Consider the following 13,690-nt stretch of genomic DNA (forward strand, 5'->3'; position numbering starts at 1 on the left):
TCTGTTGTATGCCCAAATATTCCATTAAGCAATTAGAAATGTAAAAATTGTAATGTCTAGTTTTAGTGCATTTTTATTACAGCTCGAACTTGAACATTGACATACGTAACATGAGCATTTTATTTAAAAACATAGTTTTTAATTTGAATTCTTTCTAATATATTAATATTAAATAACACAAAGGAAAATTTAAACTTTTAACTTTAAGAATCAATTCACAAATAACCACATTTCTTAAGTTAAGGTATTTTATAACACGTTTTAGTTTGACCTTATGCTACATAAAAAGTAGTCTATGAGAATACGTCAGGCAATAGTTTTAGGAATTAAAAAAATATAAATCTTTTAAAATTGTTAAGGTATTTGTTTTTATCTTCAAAATATCATGAATATGCTTCAATACAGACTTGATTTAAAACATTATTATAAACGGTTTATCCAAGATGGCTTCCCTTGTATCCTATACAAAGGCATGATTAGGGTCACTGTCAAGTTAACATAAAAAAAAAAAATATTTTAACTGTTTCCATTGTAGTTTTTGTTTGTTAAATAAATAAAAGACTCGTTAACATGTCTGAATTTTTTCTTTAAGGTTTTCAAAAGTTTTTCGATTTTTTAAGGATGTTTAAAATCTGTTACGCTTCGTGTACCAATAGTACCACTTCAAAAAATGTTCTCTTTACAGTTCTTCATATAAAATCTAATTTTAATATTTTCCAAAGCATTTTATGTTTTATGTAACAAATAGAGCGAATATAAACTTATCTGACTAATTTTTATAAAGTTTTTACCCTTTTTCGATTTTTGAATGGTGTTTGAAGTACAATGAAGTTGCAACTTGCTACTACACACTATGTGTCGCTATTAATATGAAATATAAATTAGTTTATTTTTAGCATTTCTAATCTCGTTTAACAAATAAACTCCTCACAAACTAACTTTTCAGAAGGTTTTCAAAATATTTTTTTGATTTTTCAAAGATGTTAGAGATCCACGGTAGTTCGTGGTTGTTCAACAAAACCTAATCTTGTTTACTGCAGTGAAGAATTAACATTTCACCTTTAAATAGAAAATTTATAATTTTTGTATATTTTTTTTTTTTTTTTTTTAAGTAATAAAGAGCTTATTGATGTTTTTTCGAGTTATTTTCAGAAAGTTTTTTAACAGTTTTTCGATGTTTTTAAGGGTGTGTAGAGCCCAAGGTGGTTCGTTGTTGTTCTATGCTACCTTACCGTGATAAATATTAAGACTGAAAAAAACATTTCCTTAGGCTGGTTATCAAAAAAAAATGAAATCCATTTTTACGATAGGTGTTAGAAAGTAAACCTTAAAATATTCAATAATTAAAATAAAAATTTAAATAAATATTCAATAAATTTTAATAATAAAAAAAAAATGAAAATCTAATCTCATTGAGTACTTTTTGTGGTCCTGAAAAGGACCGATTTGTACAAAATAAAGCGCATTGCTGCCACTTGAAGCCGTCTCAACTTAAGCACGCTCGCCGCGAATGCGACGGGCCAACTGAATGTCCTTGGGCATAATTGTGACTCGCTTAGCATGAATGGCACACAAGTTGGTGTCTTCAAAGAGACCAACCAAATAGGCTTCGCTAGCCTCCTGCAGAGCCATCACCGCCGAGCTCTGGAATCGCAAGTCAGTCTTGAAGTCTTGAGCGATTTCACGCACCAGACGCTGGAAAGGCAGTTTGCGGATCAACAGCTCGGTACTTTTCTGGTAGCGGCGGATCTCACGCAGGGCCACAGTTCCGGGGCGATAGCGATGAGGCTTCTTCACGCCTCCGGTGGCTGGGGCGCTCTTACGAGCGGCTTTAGTAGCCAGTTGTTTGCGTGGCGCCTTGCCACCAGTCGATTTGCGAGCGGTTTGCTTGGTACGAGCCATTTTCAGTTTTCGCTTTCAATTCACTTCTGTTCACTTCACGTCTGAAACTAAAACACAGTGAACGTTCGGCGCGTCTGCTACCTACTTATATAGCAAATCGTGGAGGGTTGAACTGATCGAGAGAGCAAAAGAGCGAGAGGGAAACACAAGGCGTCTCGTTTGCCGAGCAAAGAGCAAGACAACATGTCGTTCGGACCCGCTCTGATTTTCTGGGTTTAGGTATAAATAGGGGCACGTCGAAATTGTAGTCAGTTCTTCAGTGACTTTCGTTTCGTGCAGTGTTAATAGTAAAGAGTAGTGAAAAATGACTGGTCGCGGCAAAGGAGGCAAAGGCTTGGGAAAAGGTGGCGCAAAGCGTCATCGCAAAGTGTTGCGTGATAACATCCAGGGTATTACAAAGCCAGCTATCCGCCGTTTGGCTCGTCGTGGCGGAGTGAAGCGCATATCTGGACTTATTTACGAGGAAACACGCGGTGTTCTAAAGGTATTTTTGGAGAACGTTATCCGCGATGCAGTTACCTACACCGAACACGCCAAGAGGAAGACGGTCACAGCCATGGACGTTGTGTACGCCCTGAAAAGGCAAGGCCGCACCCTGTACGGTTTCGGCGGTTAAACAAATCGTACAGCAGCCTGTACATCAATAAGCAATCAATCGGTCCTTTTCAGGACCACAAATTCATATTTTAAAGAAGATGAATTTTCAATTATATCTGTCTTTATTGGTTAAATGTATTTTTTTAAATATTAATATAGCCAATGCTCAAAAAAAAAAACTGGAAATATTAAACTGCACTCTTAAATGTAATGTTTGATTATTGTTGCCTGAAAGCAGACATCTGTTTTATTTTGCGCAGCTGCTGCTTTTGTGTCTTGCAGACTGTACTGAGGAACTGCCATGTTTAATTAAACGCTACTGCGAATGCGTTCAGTTTCCGCTATGATTACCGATTACTAACAATACAGAGCCTTGGATCAGTTTTTTTTTTTGTCTTGCCTTGCCACGTGGCACTGTTAACGAAGTATTCCAATTTTAATCGGAGTTAAAAACATTAAAAAAAATATATATTGGCGAAAGCTAATACTGATTCTTATTCTATAATATCTCTATATGCATTTGAAAATCTTAACAATTCTTTGTTCAAAACTTGGTCGTCCTGAAAAGGACGGTTGGGTTTTTGTTATGTACATGACGAAGTCGCTCTCCTTCGTTTTTAGAACGTTTAAGCCTTCTTCTCGGTCTTTTTGGGCAACAGAACAGCTTGGATGTTGGGCAACACTCCACCCTGTGCAATGGTTACGCCAGAGAGCAGTTTGTTCAACTCCTCGTCGTTGCGGATGGCCAGCTGCAGATGACGCGGAATGATCCTAGTCTTCTTGTTGTCACGAGCTGCATTGCCAGCCAACTCGAGAACCTCAGCGGCCAGATATTCCATCACGGCAGCCAGATAAACTGGAGCGCCGGCACCAACACGCTCGGCATAGTTTCCCTTGCGAAGCAGACGGTGAATACGGCCCACTGGGAACTGAAGACCAGCACGGTTGGAGCGGGACTTTGCCTTTCCCTTCACTTTGCCACCTTTTCCACGACCAGACATTTTGCTTTACTTCTCACTAAATTCACTTTTCACACGGGAAACAAATGTTTGTGAGCCAGGCAGCTGGCGGCCAGACATTTATACTTTTTCGACCGACAGCGCGTTCGTTTAGGGGTGGATTGTGCCTTGGGCCGAAGAGTTTGTTCGAAAAAAAGTATAAGACGAACGCACGAACTGGGCTCCCATTATAACCAGTGAACTGTGTTTGTGAAGTGAGAAAATGCCGCCGAAAACAAGTGGAAAGGCAGCCAAGAAGGCTGGCAAGGCCCAGAAGAATATTACCAAGAACGACAAGAAGAAGAAGCGTAAGAGGAAGGAGAGCTACGCCATCTACATTTACAAGGTCCTGAAGCAGGTCCACCCTGATACTGGTATTTCGTCGAAGGCGATGAGCATCATGAACAGCTTTGTGAATGATATCTTCGAGCGCATTGCTGCCGAGGCTTCTCGCCTGGCTCACTACAACAAGCGCTCGACCATTACCAGTCGGGAAATTCAAACGGCCGTACGCTTGCTCCTGCCGGGAGAGTTGGCCAAGCACGCTGTCAGTGAGGGAACCAAGGCTGTCACCAAGTACACCAGCTCCAAGTAATTTTCTCTCGCTATGGATGCGTAGAAATATCAAAAACGGCCCTTTTCAGGGCCACAAAAATGTTTACCAAAGAAAGTACATTTTCAATATTCAATTTTTCAGCAATTCCTGCCAAGGAGATAATATATAACATGTTAATATAAGTTGGACTTTTCTTTTTGTTTTATTTGATCTTCAGACTAATCTGATTAATCTTTGCCAGTACCAAAGTCTGATTTTATTGACTTTCTTATAATGTTGATAAACATTATGGTGCTCACTGCGAAGATCAGTAAATTTAATTTAACAGACAATAGCAAAACGCAATAAACAATTAATAATATATGACATTAAAATGTCGAATTGAAAGATTATTTCTCTTAAAGACTTAGTTGTTTGTAGCCCTGAAAAGGGCTTGTTTAAATGAATCTCAGATTTCGAAATCTGAAATTGCGACTGTACAGCGACATGGAGCGTGTACGCAGTTTATTTCTTGGCTGCCGTTGTTTTTGCTTTCGGCTTTTTAGCGGTAGCGGGAGCAACTGCCTTCTTCACCACCTTTTTGGGCTTGGCAGAAGCCGCCGGCTTGGCTTTTGGTGCTTTGGCGGCTGCCTTTGGCTTTGCTGAAGTAGACTTGGCTTTTGCTGCTGCTGCTGGCTTTGCCTTAACGGTTCCCGTTTTCTTGGCATCCTTCGCCTTTGCCTTCTCGGTTTTCTTTTTCTCGGCGGTCTTTTTGGTGGCCACAGCCTTCTTTGCCTTGGGCTTCTTCTCAGCAGCTCCGGCAGCTTTCTTAGTGGTGGCTCCAGCTCCGGCCTTCTTGGCGACTACTTTCTTGCTTTTCACTTTCTTTTCAGCAGACGTAGCTTTAGGCTTGGGATCCTTTTTGGCGGAGGCCGATAGTTTAAATGAACCAGACGCACCTTTTCCTTTTGTTTGGATCAGTTTTCCGTTGACCACGGCAGATTTCAAATACTTTTTGATGAATGGAGCCAGTTTCTGGGCATCGCATTTGTAAGTGGCAGTGATATATTTCTTAATTGCAAGAAGAGACGAGCCGCCACGTTCTTTCAAGTTCTTGATAGAGGCGTCTACCATTTGCTGTGTTGGTGGGTGAGATGGTGGCACGGCGACCTTCTTTGCCTTTGCGGCAGTGGATCCAGAAGCCTTTTTGGCGGCCACCTTCTTCTCAACTGGCGCTGGTGGGGCAGCCACTGGGGAAGCGGACGTCGCAACTGCAGAATCAGACATTTTTCTTCACTAAAATACACTTTTTTGCTTCGAAAATGGCGCGCGCGTTTGTTGCCGACCTCCTTCGTTCGAATGAGAAGCGAGGAGGAGAGCACTTCAACTCTGGGTATGCAATCAGTCATTTGCTCTGCTAATGTTTGCTTGAAGTAAAAACTTATTTTTTTTATTTTGTTCGTTTAGGTCTTAAATTCAATTAATGTTTTTGTTCTGTTGTATGCCCAAATATTCCATTAAGCAATTAGAAATGTAAAAATTGTAATGTCTAGTTTTAGTGCATTTTTATTACAGCTCGAACTTGAACATTGACATACGTAACATGAGCATTTTATTTAAAAACATAGTTTTTAATTTGAATTCTTTCTAATATATTAATATTAAATAACACAAAGGAAAATTTAAACTTTTAACTTTAAGAATCAATTCACAAATAACCACATTTCTTAAGTTAAGGTATTTTATAACACGTTTTAGTTTGACCTTATGCTACATAAAAAGTAGTCTATGAGAATACGTCAGGCAATAGTTTTAGGAATTAAAAAAATATAAATCTTTTAAAATTGTTAAGGTATTTGTTTTTATCTTCAAAATATCATGAATATGCTTCAATACAGACTTGATTTAAAACATTATTATAAACGGTTTATCCAAGATGGCTTCCCTTGTATCCTATACAAAGGCATGATTAGGGTCACTGTCAAGTTAACATAAAAAAAAAAAAATATTTTAACTGTTTCCATTGTAGTTTTTGTTTGTTAAATAAATAAAAGACTCGTTAACATGTCTGAATTTTTTCTTTAAGGTTTTCAAAAGTTTTTCGATTTTTTAAGGATGTTTAAAATCTGTTACGTTTCGTGTACCAATAGTGCCACTTCAAAAAATGTTCTCTTTATAGTTCTTCATATAAAATCTAATTTTAATATTTTCCAAAGCATTTTATGTTTTATGTAACAAATAGAGCGAATATAAACTTGTCTGACTGATTTTTATAAAGTTTTTACCCTTTTTCGATTTTTGAATGGTGTTTGAAGTACAATGAAGTTGCAACTTGCTACTACACACTATGTGTCGCTATTAATATGAAATATAAGTTAGTTTATTTTTAGCATTTTTAATCTCGTTTAACAAATAAACTCCTCACAAACTAACTTTTCAGAAGGTTTTCAAAATATTTTTTTGTATTTTTCAAAGATGTTAGAGATCCACGGTAGTTCGTGGTTGTTCAACAAAACCTAATCTTGTTTACTGCAGTGAAGAATTAACATTTCACCTTTAAATAGAAAATTTATAATTTTTGTATATTTTTTTTTTTTTTTTTTTTTTTAAGTAATAAAGAGCTTATTGATGTTTTTTCGAGTTATTTTCAGAAAGTTTTTTAACAGTTTTTCGATGTTTTTAAGGGTGTGTAGAGCCCAAGGTGGTTCGTTGTTGTTCTATGCTACCTTACCGTGATAAATATTAAGACTGAAAAAAACATTTCCTTAGGCTGGTTATCAAAAAAAAAATGAAATCCATTTTTACGATAGGTGTTAGAAAGTAAACCTTAAAATATTCAATAATTAAAATAAAAATTTAAATAAATATTCAATAAATTTTAATAATAAAAAAAAAAATGAAAATCTAATCTCATTGAGTACTTTTTGTGGTCCTGAAAAGGACCGATTTGTACAAAATAAAGCGCATTGCTGCCACTTGAAGCCGTCTCAACTTAAGCACGCTCGCCGCGAATGCGACGGGCCAACTGAATGTCCTTGGGCATAATTGTGACTCGCTTAGCATGAATGGCACACAAGTTGGTGTCTTCAAAGAGACCAACCAAATAGGCTTCGCTAGCCTCCTGCAGAGCCATCACCGCCGAGCTCTGGAATCGCAAGTCAGTCTTGAAGTCTTGAGCGATTTCACGCACCAGACGCTGGAAAGGCAGTTTGCGGATCAACAGCTCGGTACTTTTCTGGTAGCGGCGGATCTCACGCAGGGCCACAGTTCCGGGGCGATAGCGATGAGGCTTCTTCACGCCTCCGGTGGCTGGGGCGCTCTTACGAGCGGCTTTAGTAGCCAGTTGTTTGCGTGGCGCCTTGCCACCAGTCGATTTGCGAGCGGTTTGCTTGGTACGAGCCATTTTCAGTTTTCGCTTTCAATTCACTTCTGTTCACTTCACGTCTGAAACTAAAACACAGTGAACTTTCGGCGCGTCTGCTACCTACTTATATAGCAAATCGTGGAGGGTTGAACTGATCGAGAGAGCAAAAGAGCGAGAGGGAAACACAAGGCGTCTCGTTTGCCGAGCAAAGAGCAAGACAACATGTCGTTCGGACCCGCTCTGATTTTCTGGGTTTAGGTATAAATAGGGGCACGTCGAAATTGTAGTCAGTTCTTCAGTGACTTTCGTTTCGTGCAGTGTTAATAGTAAAGAGTAGTGAAAAATGACTGGTCGCGGCAAAGGAGGCAAAGGCTTGGGAAAAGGTGGCGCAAAGCGTCATCGCAAAGTGTTGCGTGATAACATCCAGGGTATTACAAAGCCAGCTATCCGCCGTTTGGCTCGTCGTGGCGGAGTGAAGCGCATATCTGGACTTATTTACGAGGAAACACGCGGTGTTCTAAAGGTATTTTTGGAGAACGTTATCCGCGATGCAGTTACCTACACCGAACACGCCAAGAGGAAGACGGTCACAGCCATGGACGTTGTGTACGCCCTGAAAAGGCAAGGCCGCACCCTGTACGGTTTCGGCGGTTAAACAAATCGTACAGCAGCCTGTACATCAATAAGCAATCGGTCCTTTTCAGGACCACAAATTCATATTTTAAAGGAGATGAATTTTCAATTATATCTGTCTTTATTGGTTAAATGTATTTTTTTAAATATTAATATAGCCAATGCTCAAAAAAAAAAAACTGGAAATATTAAACTGCACTCTTAAATGTAATGTTTGATTATTGTTGCCTGAAAGCAGACATCTGTTTTATTTTGCGCAGCTGCTGCTTTTGTGTCTTGCAGACTGTACTGAGGAACTGCCATGTTTAATTAAACGCTACTGCGAATGCGTTCAGTTTCCGCTATGATTACCGATTACTAACAATACAGAGCCTTGGATCAGTTTTTTTTGTTTGTCTTGCACGTGCCACGTGGCACTGTTAACGAAGTATTCCAATTTTAATCGGAGTTAAAAACATTAAAAAATATATATATTGGCGAAAGCTAATACTGATTCTTATTCTATAATATCTCTATATGCATTTGAAAATCTTAACAATTCTTTGTTCAAAACTTGGTCGTCCTGAAAAGGACGGTTGGGTTTTTGTTATGTACATGACGAAGTCGCTCTCCTTCGTTTTTAGAACGTTTAAGCCTTCTTCTCGGTCTTTTTGGGCAACAGAACAGCTTGGATGTTGGGCAACACTCCACCCTGTGCAATGGTTACGCCAGAGAGCAGTTTGTTCAACTCCTCGTCGTTGCGGATGGCCAGCTGCAGATGACGCGGAATGATCCTAGTCTTCTTGTTGTCACGAGCTGCATTGCCAGCCAACTCGAGAACCTCAGCGGCCAGATATTCCATCACGGCAGCCAGATAAACTGGAGCGCCGGCACCAACACGCTCGGCATAGTTTCCCTTGCGAAGCAGACGGTGAATACGGCCCACTGGGAACTGAAGACCAGCACGGTTGGAGCGGGACTTTGCCTTTCCCTTCACTTTGCCACCTTTTCCACGACCAGACATTTTGCTTTACTTCTCACTAAATTCACTTTTCACACGGGAAACAAATGTTTGTGAGCCAGGCAGCTGGCGGCCAGACATTTATACTTTTTCGACCGACAGCGCGTTCGTTTAGGGGTGGATTGTGCCTTGGGCCGAAGAGTTTGTTCGAAAAAAGTATAAGACGAACGCACGAACTGGGCTCCCATTATAACCAGTGAACTGTGTTTGTGAAGTGAGAAAATGCCGCCGAAAACAAGTGGAAAGGCAGCCAAGAAGGCTGGCAAGGCCCAGAAGAATATCACCAAGAACGACAAGAAGAAGAAGCGTAAGAGGAAGGAGAGCTACGCCATCTACATTTACAAGGTCCTGAAGCAGGTCCACCCTGATACTGGAATTTCGTCGAAGGCGATGAGCATCATGAACAGCTTTGTGAATGATATCTTCGAGCGCATTGCTGCCGAGGCTTCTCGCCTGGCTCACTACAACAAGCGCTCGACCATTACCAGTCGGGAAATTCAAACGGCCGTACGCTTGCTCCTGCCGGGAGAGTTGGCCAAGCACGCTGTCAGTGAGGGGAACCAAGGCTGTCACCAAGTACACCAGCTCCAAGTAATTTTCTCTCGCTATGGATGCATAGAAATATCAAAAACGGCCCTTTTCAGGGCCACAAAAATGTTTACCAAAGAAAGTACATTTTCAATATTCAATTTTTCAGCAATTCCTGCCAAGGAGATAATATATAACATGTTAATATAAGTTGGACTTTTCTTTTGTTTTATTTGATCTTCAGACTAATCTGATTAATCTTTGCCAGTACCAAAGTCTGATTTTATTGACTTTCTTATAATGTTGATAAACATTATGGTGCTCACTGCGAAGATCAGTAAATTTAATTTAACAGACAATAGCAAAACGCAATAAACAATTAATAATATATGACATTAAAATGTCGAATTGAAAGATTATTTCTCTTAAAGACTTAGTTGTTTGTAGCCCTGAAAAGGGCTTGTTTAAATGAATCTCAGATTTCGAAATCTGAAATTGCGACTGTACAGCGACATGGAGCGTGTACGCAGTTTATTTCTTGGCTGCCGTTGTTTTTGCTTTCGGCTTTTTAGCGGTAGCGGGAGCAACTGCCTTCTTCACCACCTTTTGGGCTTGGCAGAAGCCGCCGGCTTGGCTTTTGGTGCTTTGGCGGCTGCCTTTGGCTTTGCTGAAGTAGACTTGGCTTTTGCTGCTGCTGCTGGCTTTGCCTTAACGGTTCCCGTTTTCTTGGCATCCTTCGCCTTTGCCTTCTCGGTTTTCTTTTTCTCGGCGGTCTTTTTGGTGGCCACAGCCTTCTTTGCCTTGGGCTTCTTCTCAGCAGCTCCGGCAGCTTTCTTAGTGGTGGCTCCAGCTCCGGCCTTCTTGGCGACTACTTTCTTGCTTTTCACTTTCTTTTCAGCAGACGTAGCTTTAGGCTTGGGATCCTTTTTGGCGGAGGCCGATAGTTTAAATGAACCAGACGCACCTTTTCCTTTTGTTTGGATCAGTTTTCCGTTGACCACGGCAGATTTCAAATACTTTTTGATGAATGGAGCCAGTTTCTGGGCATCGCATTTGTAAGTGGCAGTGATATATTTCTTAATTGCAAGAAGAGACGAGCCGCCACGTTCTTTCAAGTTCTTGATAGAGGCGTCTACCATTTGCTGTGTTGGTGGGTGAGATGGTGGCACGGCGACCTTCTTTGCCTTTGCGGCAGTGGATCCAGAAGCCTTTTTGGCGGCCACCTTCTTCTCAACTGGCGCTGGTGGGGCAGCCACTGGGGAAGCGGACGTCGCAACTGCAGAATCAGACATTTTTCTTCACTAAAATACACTTTTTTGCTTCGAAAATGGCGCGCGCGTTTGTTGCCGACCTCCTTCGTTCGAATGAGAAGCGAGGAGGAGAGCACTTCAACTCTGGGTATGCAATCAGTCATTTGCTCTGCTAATGTTTGCTTGAAGTAAAAACTTATTTTTTTTATTTTGTTCGTTTAGGTCTTAAATTCAATTAATGTTTTTGTTCTGTTGTATGCCCAAATATTCCATTAAGCAATTAGAAATGTAAAAATTGTAATGTCTAGTTTTAGTGCATTTTTATTACAGCTCGAACTTGAACATTGACATACGTAACATGAGCATTTTATTTAAAAACATAGTTTTTAATTTGAATTCTTTCTAATATATTAATATTAAATAACACAAAGGAAAATTTAAACTTTTAACTTTAAGAATCAATTCACAAATAACCACATTTCTTAAGTTAAGGTATTTTATAACACGTTTTAGTTTGACCTTATGCTACATAAAAAGTAGTCTATGAGAATACGTCAGGCAATAGTTTTAGGAATTAAAAAAATATAAATCTTTTAAAATTGTTAAGGTATTTGTTTTTATCTTCAAAATATCATGAATATGCTTCAATACAGACTTGATTTAAAACATTATTATAAACGGTTTATCCAAGATGGCTTCCCTTGTATCCTATACAAAGGCATGATTAGGGTCACTGTCAAGTTAACATAAAAAAAAAAATATTTTAACTGTTTCCATTGTAGTTTTTGTTTGTTAAATAAATAAAAGACTCGTTAACATGTCTGAATTTTTTCTTTAAGGTTTTCAAAAGTTTTTCGATTTTTTAAGGATGTTTAAAATCTGTTACGTTTCGTGTACCAATAGTGCCACTTCAAAAAATGTTCTCTTTATAGTTCTTCATATAAAATCTAATTTTAATATTTTCCAAAGCATTTTATGTTTTATGTAACAAATAGAGCGAATATAAACTTGTCTGACTGATTTTATAAAGTTTTTACCCTTTTTCGATTTTTGAATGGTGTTTGAAGTACAATGAAGTTGCAACTTGCTACTACACACTATGTGTCGCTATTAATATGAAATATAAATTAGTTTTTTATTTTTAGCATTTTTAATCTCGTTTAACAAATAAACTCCTCACAAACTAACTTTTCAGAAGGTTTTCAAAATTTTTTTTTTGATTTTTCAAAGATGTTCGAGATCCACGGTAGTTCGTGGTTGTTCAACAAAACCTAATCTTGTTTACTGCAGTGAAGAATTAACATTTCACCTTTAAATAGAAAATTTATAATTTTTGTATATTTTTTTTTTTTTTTTTTAAGTAATAAAGAGCTTATTGATGTTTTTTCGAGTTATTTTCAGAAAGTTTTTTAACAGTTTTTCGATGTTTTTAAGGGTGTGTAGAGCCCAAGGTGGTTCGTTGTTGTTCTATGCTACCTTACCGTGATAAATATTAAGACTGAAAAAAACATTTCCTTAGGCTGGTTATCAAAAAAAAAATGAAATCCATTTTTACGATAGGTGTTAGAAAGTAAACCTTAAAATATTCAATAATTAAAATAAAAATTTAAATAAATATTCAATAAATTTTAATAATAAAAAAAAATGAAAATCTAATCTCATTGAGTACTTTTTGTGGTCCTGAAAAGGACCGATTTGTACAAAATAAAGCGCATTGCTGCCACTTGAAGCCGTCTCAACTTAAGCACGCTCGCCGCGAATGCGACGGGCCAACTGAATGTCCTTGGGCATAATTGTGACTCGCTTAGCATGAATGGCACACAAGTTGGTGTCTTCAAAGAGACCAACCAAATAGGCTTCGCTAGCCTCCTGCAGAGCCATCACCGCCGAGCTCTGGAATCGCAAGTCAGTCTTGAAGTCTTGAGCGATTTCACGCACCAGACGCTGGAAAGGCAGTTTGCGGATCAACAGCTCGGTACTTTTCTGGTAGCGGCGGATCTCACGCAGGGCCACAGTTCCGGGGCGATAGCGATGAGGCTTCTTCACGCCTCCGGTGGCTGGGGCGCTCTTACGAGCGGCTTTAGTAGCCAGTTGTTTGCGTGGCGCCTTGCCACCAGTCGATTTGCGAGCGGTTTGCTTGGTACGAGCCATTTTCAGTTTTCGCTTTCAATTCACTTCTGTTCACTTCACGTCTGAAACTAAAACACAGTGAACGTTCGGCGCGTCTGCTACCTACTTATATAGCAAATCGTGGAGGGTTGAACTGATCGAGAGAGCAAAAGAGCGAGAGGGAGACACAAGGCGTCTCGTTTGCCGAGCAAAGAGCAAGACAACATGTCGTTCGGACCCGCTCTGATTTTTTGGGTTTAGGTATAAATAGGGGCACGTCGAAATTGTAGTCAGTTCTTCAGTGACTTTCGTTTCGTGCAGTGTTAATAGTAAAGAGTAGTGAAAAATGACTGGTCGCGGCAAAGGAGGCAAAGGCTTGGGAAAAGGTGGCGCAAAGCGTCATCGCAAAGTGTTGCGTGATAACATCCAGGGTATTACAAAGCCAGCTATCCGCCGTTTGGCTCGTCGTGGCGGAGTGAAGCGCATATCTGGACTTATTTACGAGGAAACACGCGGTGTTCTAAAGGTATTTTTGGAGAACGTTATCCGCGATGCAGTTACCTACACCGAACACGCCAAGAGGAAGACGGTCACAGCCATGGACGTTGTGTACGCCCTGAAAAGGCAAGGCCGCACCCTGTACGGTTTCGGCGGTTAAACAAATCGTACAGCAGCCTGTACATCAATAAGCAATCAATCGGTCCTTTTCAGGACCACAAATTCATATTTTAAAGGAGATGAATTTTCAATTATATCTGTCTTTATTGGTTAAAT

At 39.5% G+C, this 13,690-nt stretch overlaps 9 protein-coding genes across 9 annotated transcripts; 5 read left to right on the top strand and 4 right to left on the bottom strand.

The window, feature by feature from the left end:
- Window positions 1–2,139: 2,139 nt before the first annotated feature.
- Window positions 2,140–2,573, top strand: LOC122320550 (histone H4). The gene has a single exon (XM_043208709.1). It carries the CDS (start codon window positions 2,207–2,209, stop codon window positions 2,516–2,518), a length of 312 nt encoding a protein of 103 aa, XP_043064644.1. The 5' UTR covers window positions 2,140–2,206; the 3' UTR covers window positions 2,519–2,573.
- A 484-nt stretch (window positions 2,574–3,057) lies between these two features.
- Window positions 3,058–3,558, bottom strand: LOC122320504 (histone H2A). Its single transcript, XM_043208638.1, has one exon. The coding sequence runs from the start codon at window positions 3,498–3,500 to the stop codon at window positions 3,126–3,128; it is 375 nt and encodes a 124-aa protein (XP_043064573.1). The 5' UTR covers window positions 3,501–3,558; the 3' UTR covers window positions 3,058–3,125.
- A 147-nt stretch (window positions 3,559–3,705) lies between these two features.
- On the top strand, window positions 3,706–4,141 carry LOC122320505 (histone H2B). Its single transcript, XM_043208639.1, has one exon. The coding sequence runs from the start codon at window positions 3,721–3,723 to the stop codon at window positions 4,090–4,092; it is 372 nt and encodes a 123-aa protein (XP_043064574.1). The 5' UTR covers window positions 3,706–3,720; the 3' UTR covers window positions 4,093–4,141.
- A 333-nt stretch (window positions 4,142–4,474) lies between these two features.
- LOC108098156 (histone H1-like) lies at window positions 4,475–5,367 on the bottom strand. The gene has a single exon (XM_017200891.2). It carries the CDS (start codon window positions 5,317–5,319, stop codon window positions 4,558–4,560), a length of 762 nt encoding a protein of 253 aa, XP_017056380.2. The 5' UTR covers window positions 5,320–5,367; the 3' UTR covers window positions 4,475–4,557.
- A 2,305-nt stretch (window positions 5,368–7,672) lies between these two features.
- On the top strand, window positions 7,673–8,102 carry LOC122320559 (histone H4). The gene has a single exon (XM_043208719.1). The coding sequence runs from the start codon at window positions 7,740–7,742 to the stop codon at window positions 8,049–8,051; it is 312 nt and encodes a 103-aa protein (XP_043064654.1). The 5' UTR covers window positions 7,673–7,739; the 3' UTR covers window positions 8,052–8,102.
- Window positions 8,103–8,589: 487 nt separating this feature from the next.
- Window positions 8,590–9,090, bottom strand: LOC122320557 (histone H2A). Its single transcript, XM_043208717.1, has one exon. The coding sequence runs from the start codon at window positions 9,030–9,032 to the stop codon at window positions 8,658–8,660; it is 375 nt and encodes a 124-aa protein (XP_043064652.1). The 5' UTR covers window positions 9,033–9,090; the 3' UTR covers window positions 8,590–8,657.
- Window positions 9,091–9,224: 134 nt separating this feature from the next.
- Window positions 9,225–9,624, top strand: LOC122320558 (histone H2B-like). The gene is given in 2 exon segments (XM_043208718.1): window positions 9,225–9,584; window positions 9,586–9,624. Coding segments are annotated over 2 exon segments (372 nt in total). The 5' UTR covers window positions 9,225–9,251.
- Window positions 9,625–10,005: 381 nt separating this feature from the next.
- Window positions 10,006–10,897, bottom strand: LOC122320556 (histone H1-like). Its single transcript, XM_043208716.1, has one exon. The coding sequence runs from the start codon at window positions 10,847–10,849 to the stop codon at window positions 10,154–10,156; it is 696 nt and encodes a 231-aa protein (XP_043064651.1). The 5' UTR covers window positions 10,850–10,897; the 3' UTR covers window positions 10,006–10,153.
- A 2,299-nt stretch (window positions 10,898–13,196) lies between these two features.
- LOC122320560 (histone H4) lies at window positions 13,197–13,629 on the top strand. Its single transcript, XM_043208720.1, has one exon. The coding sequence runs from the start codon at window positions 13,263–13,265 to the stop codon at window positions 13,572–13,574; it is 312 nt and encodes a 103-aa protein (XP_043064655.1). The 5' UTR covers window positions 13,197–13,262; the 3' UTR covers window positions 13,575–13,629.
- The last annotated feature ends 61 nt before the right edge of the window (window positions 13,630–13,690 follow it).

This window comes from Drosophila ficusphila, unplaced genomic scaffold (genome assembly GCF_018152265.1).
Source record: "Drosophila ficusphila isolate 14025-0441.05 unplaced genomic scaffold, ASM1815226v1 contig_607, whole genome shotgun sequence".
Classification (NCBI taxonomy): domain Eukaryota; kingdom Metazoa; phylum Arthropoda; class Insecta; order Diptera; family Drosophilidae; genus Drosophila; species Drosophila ficusphila.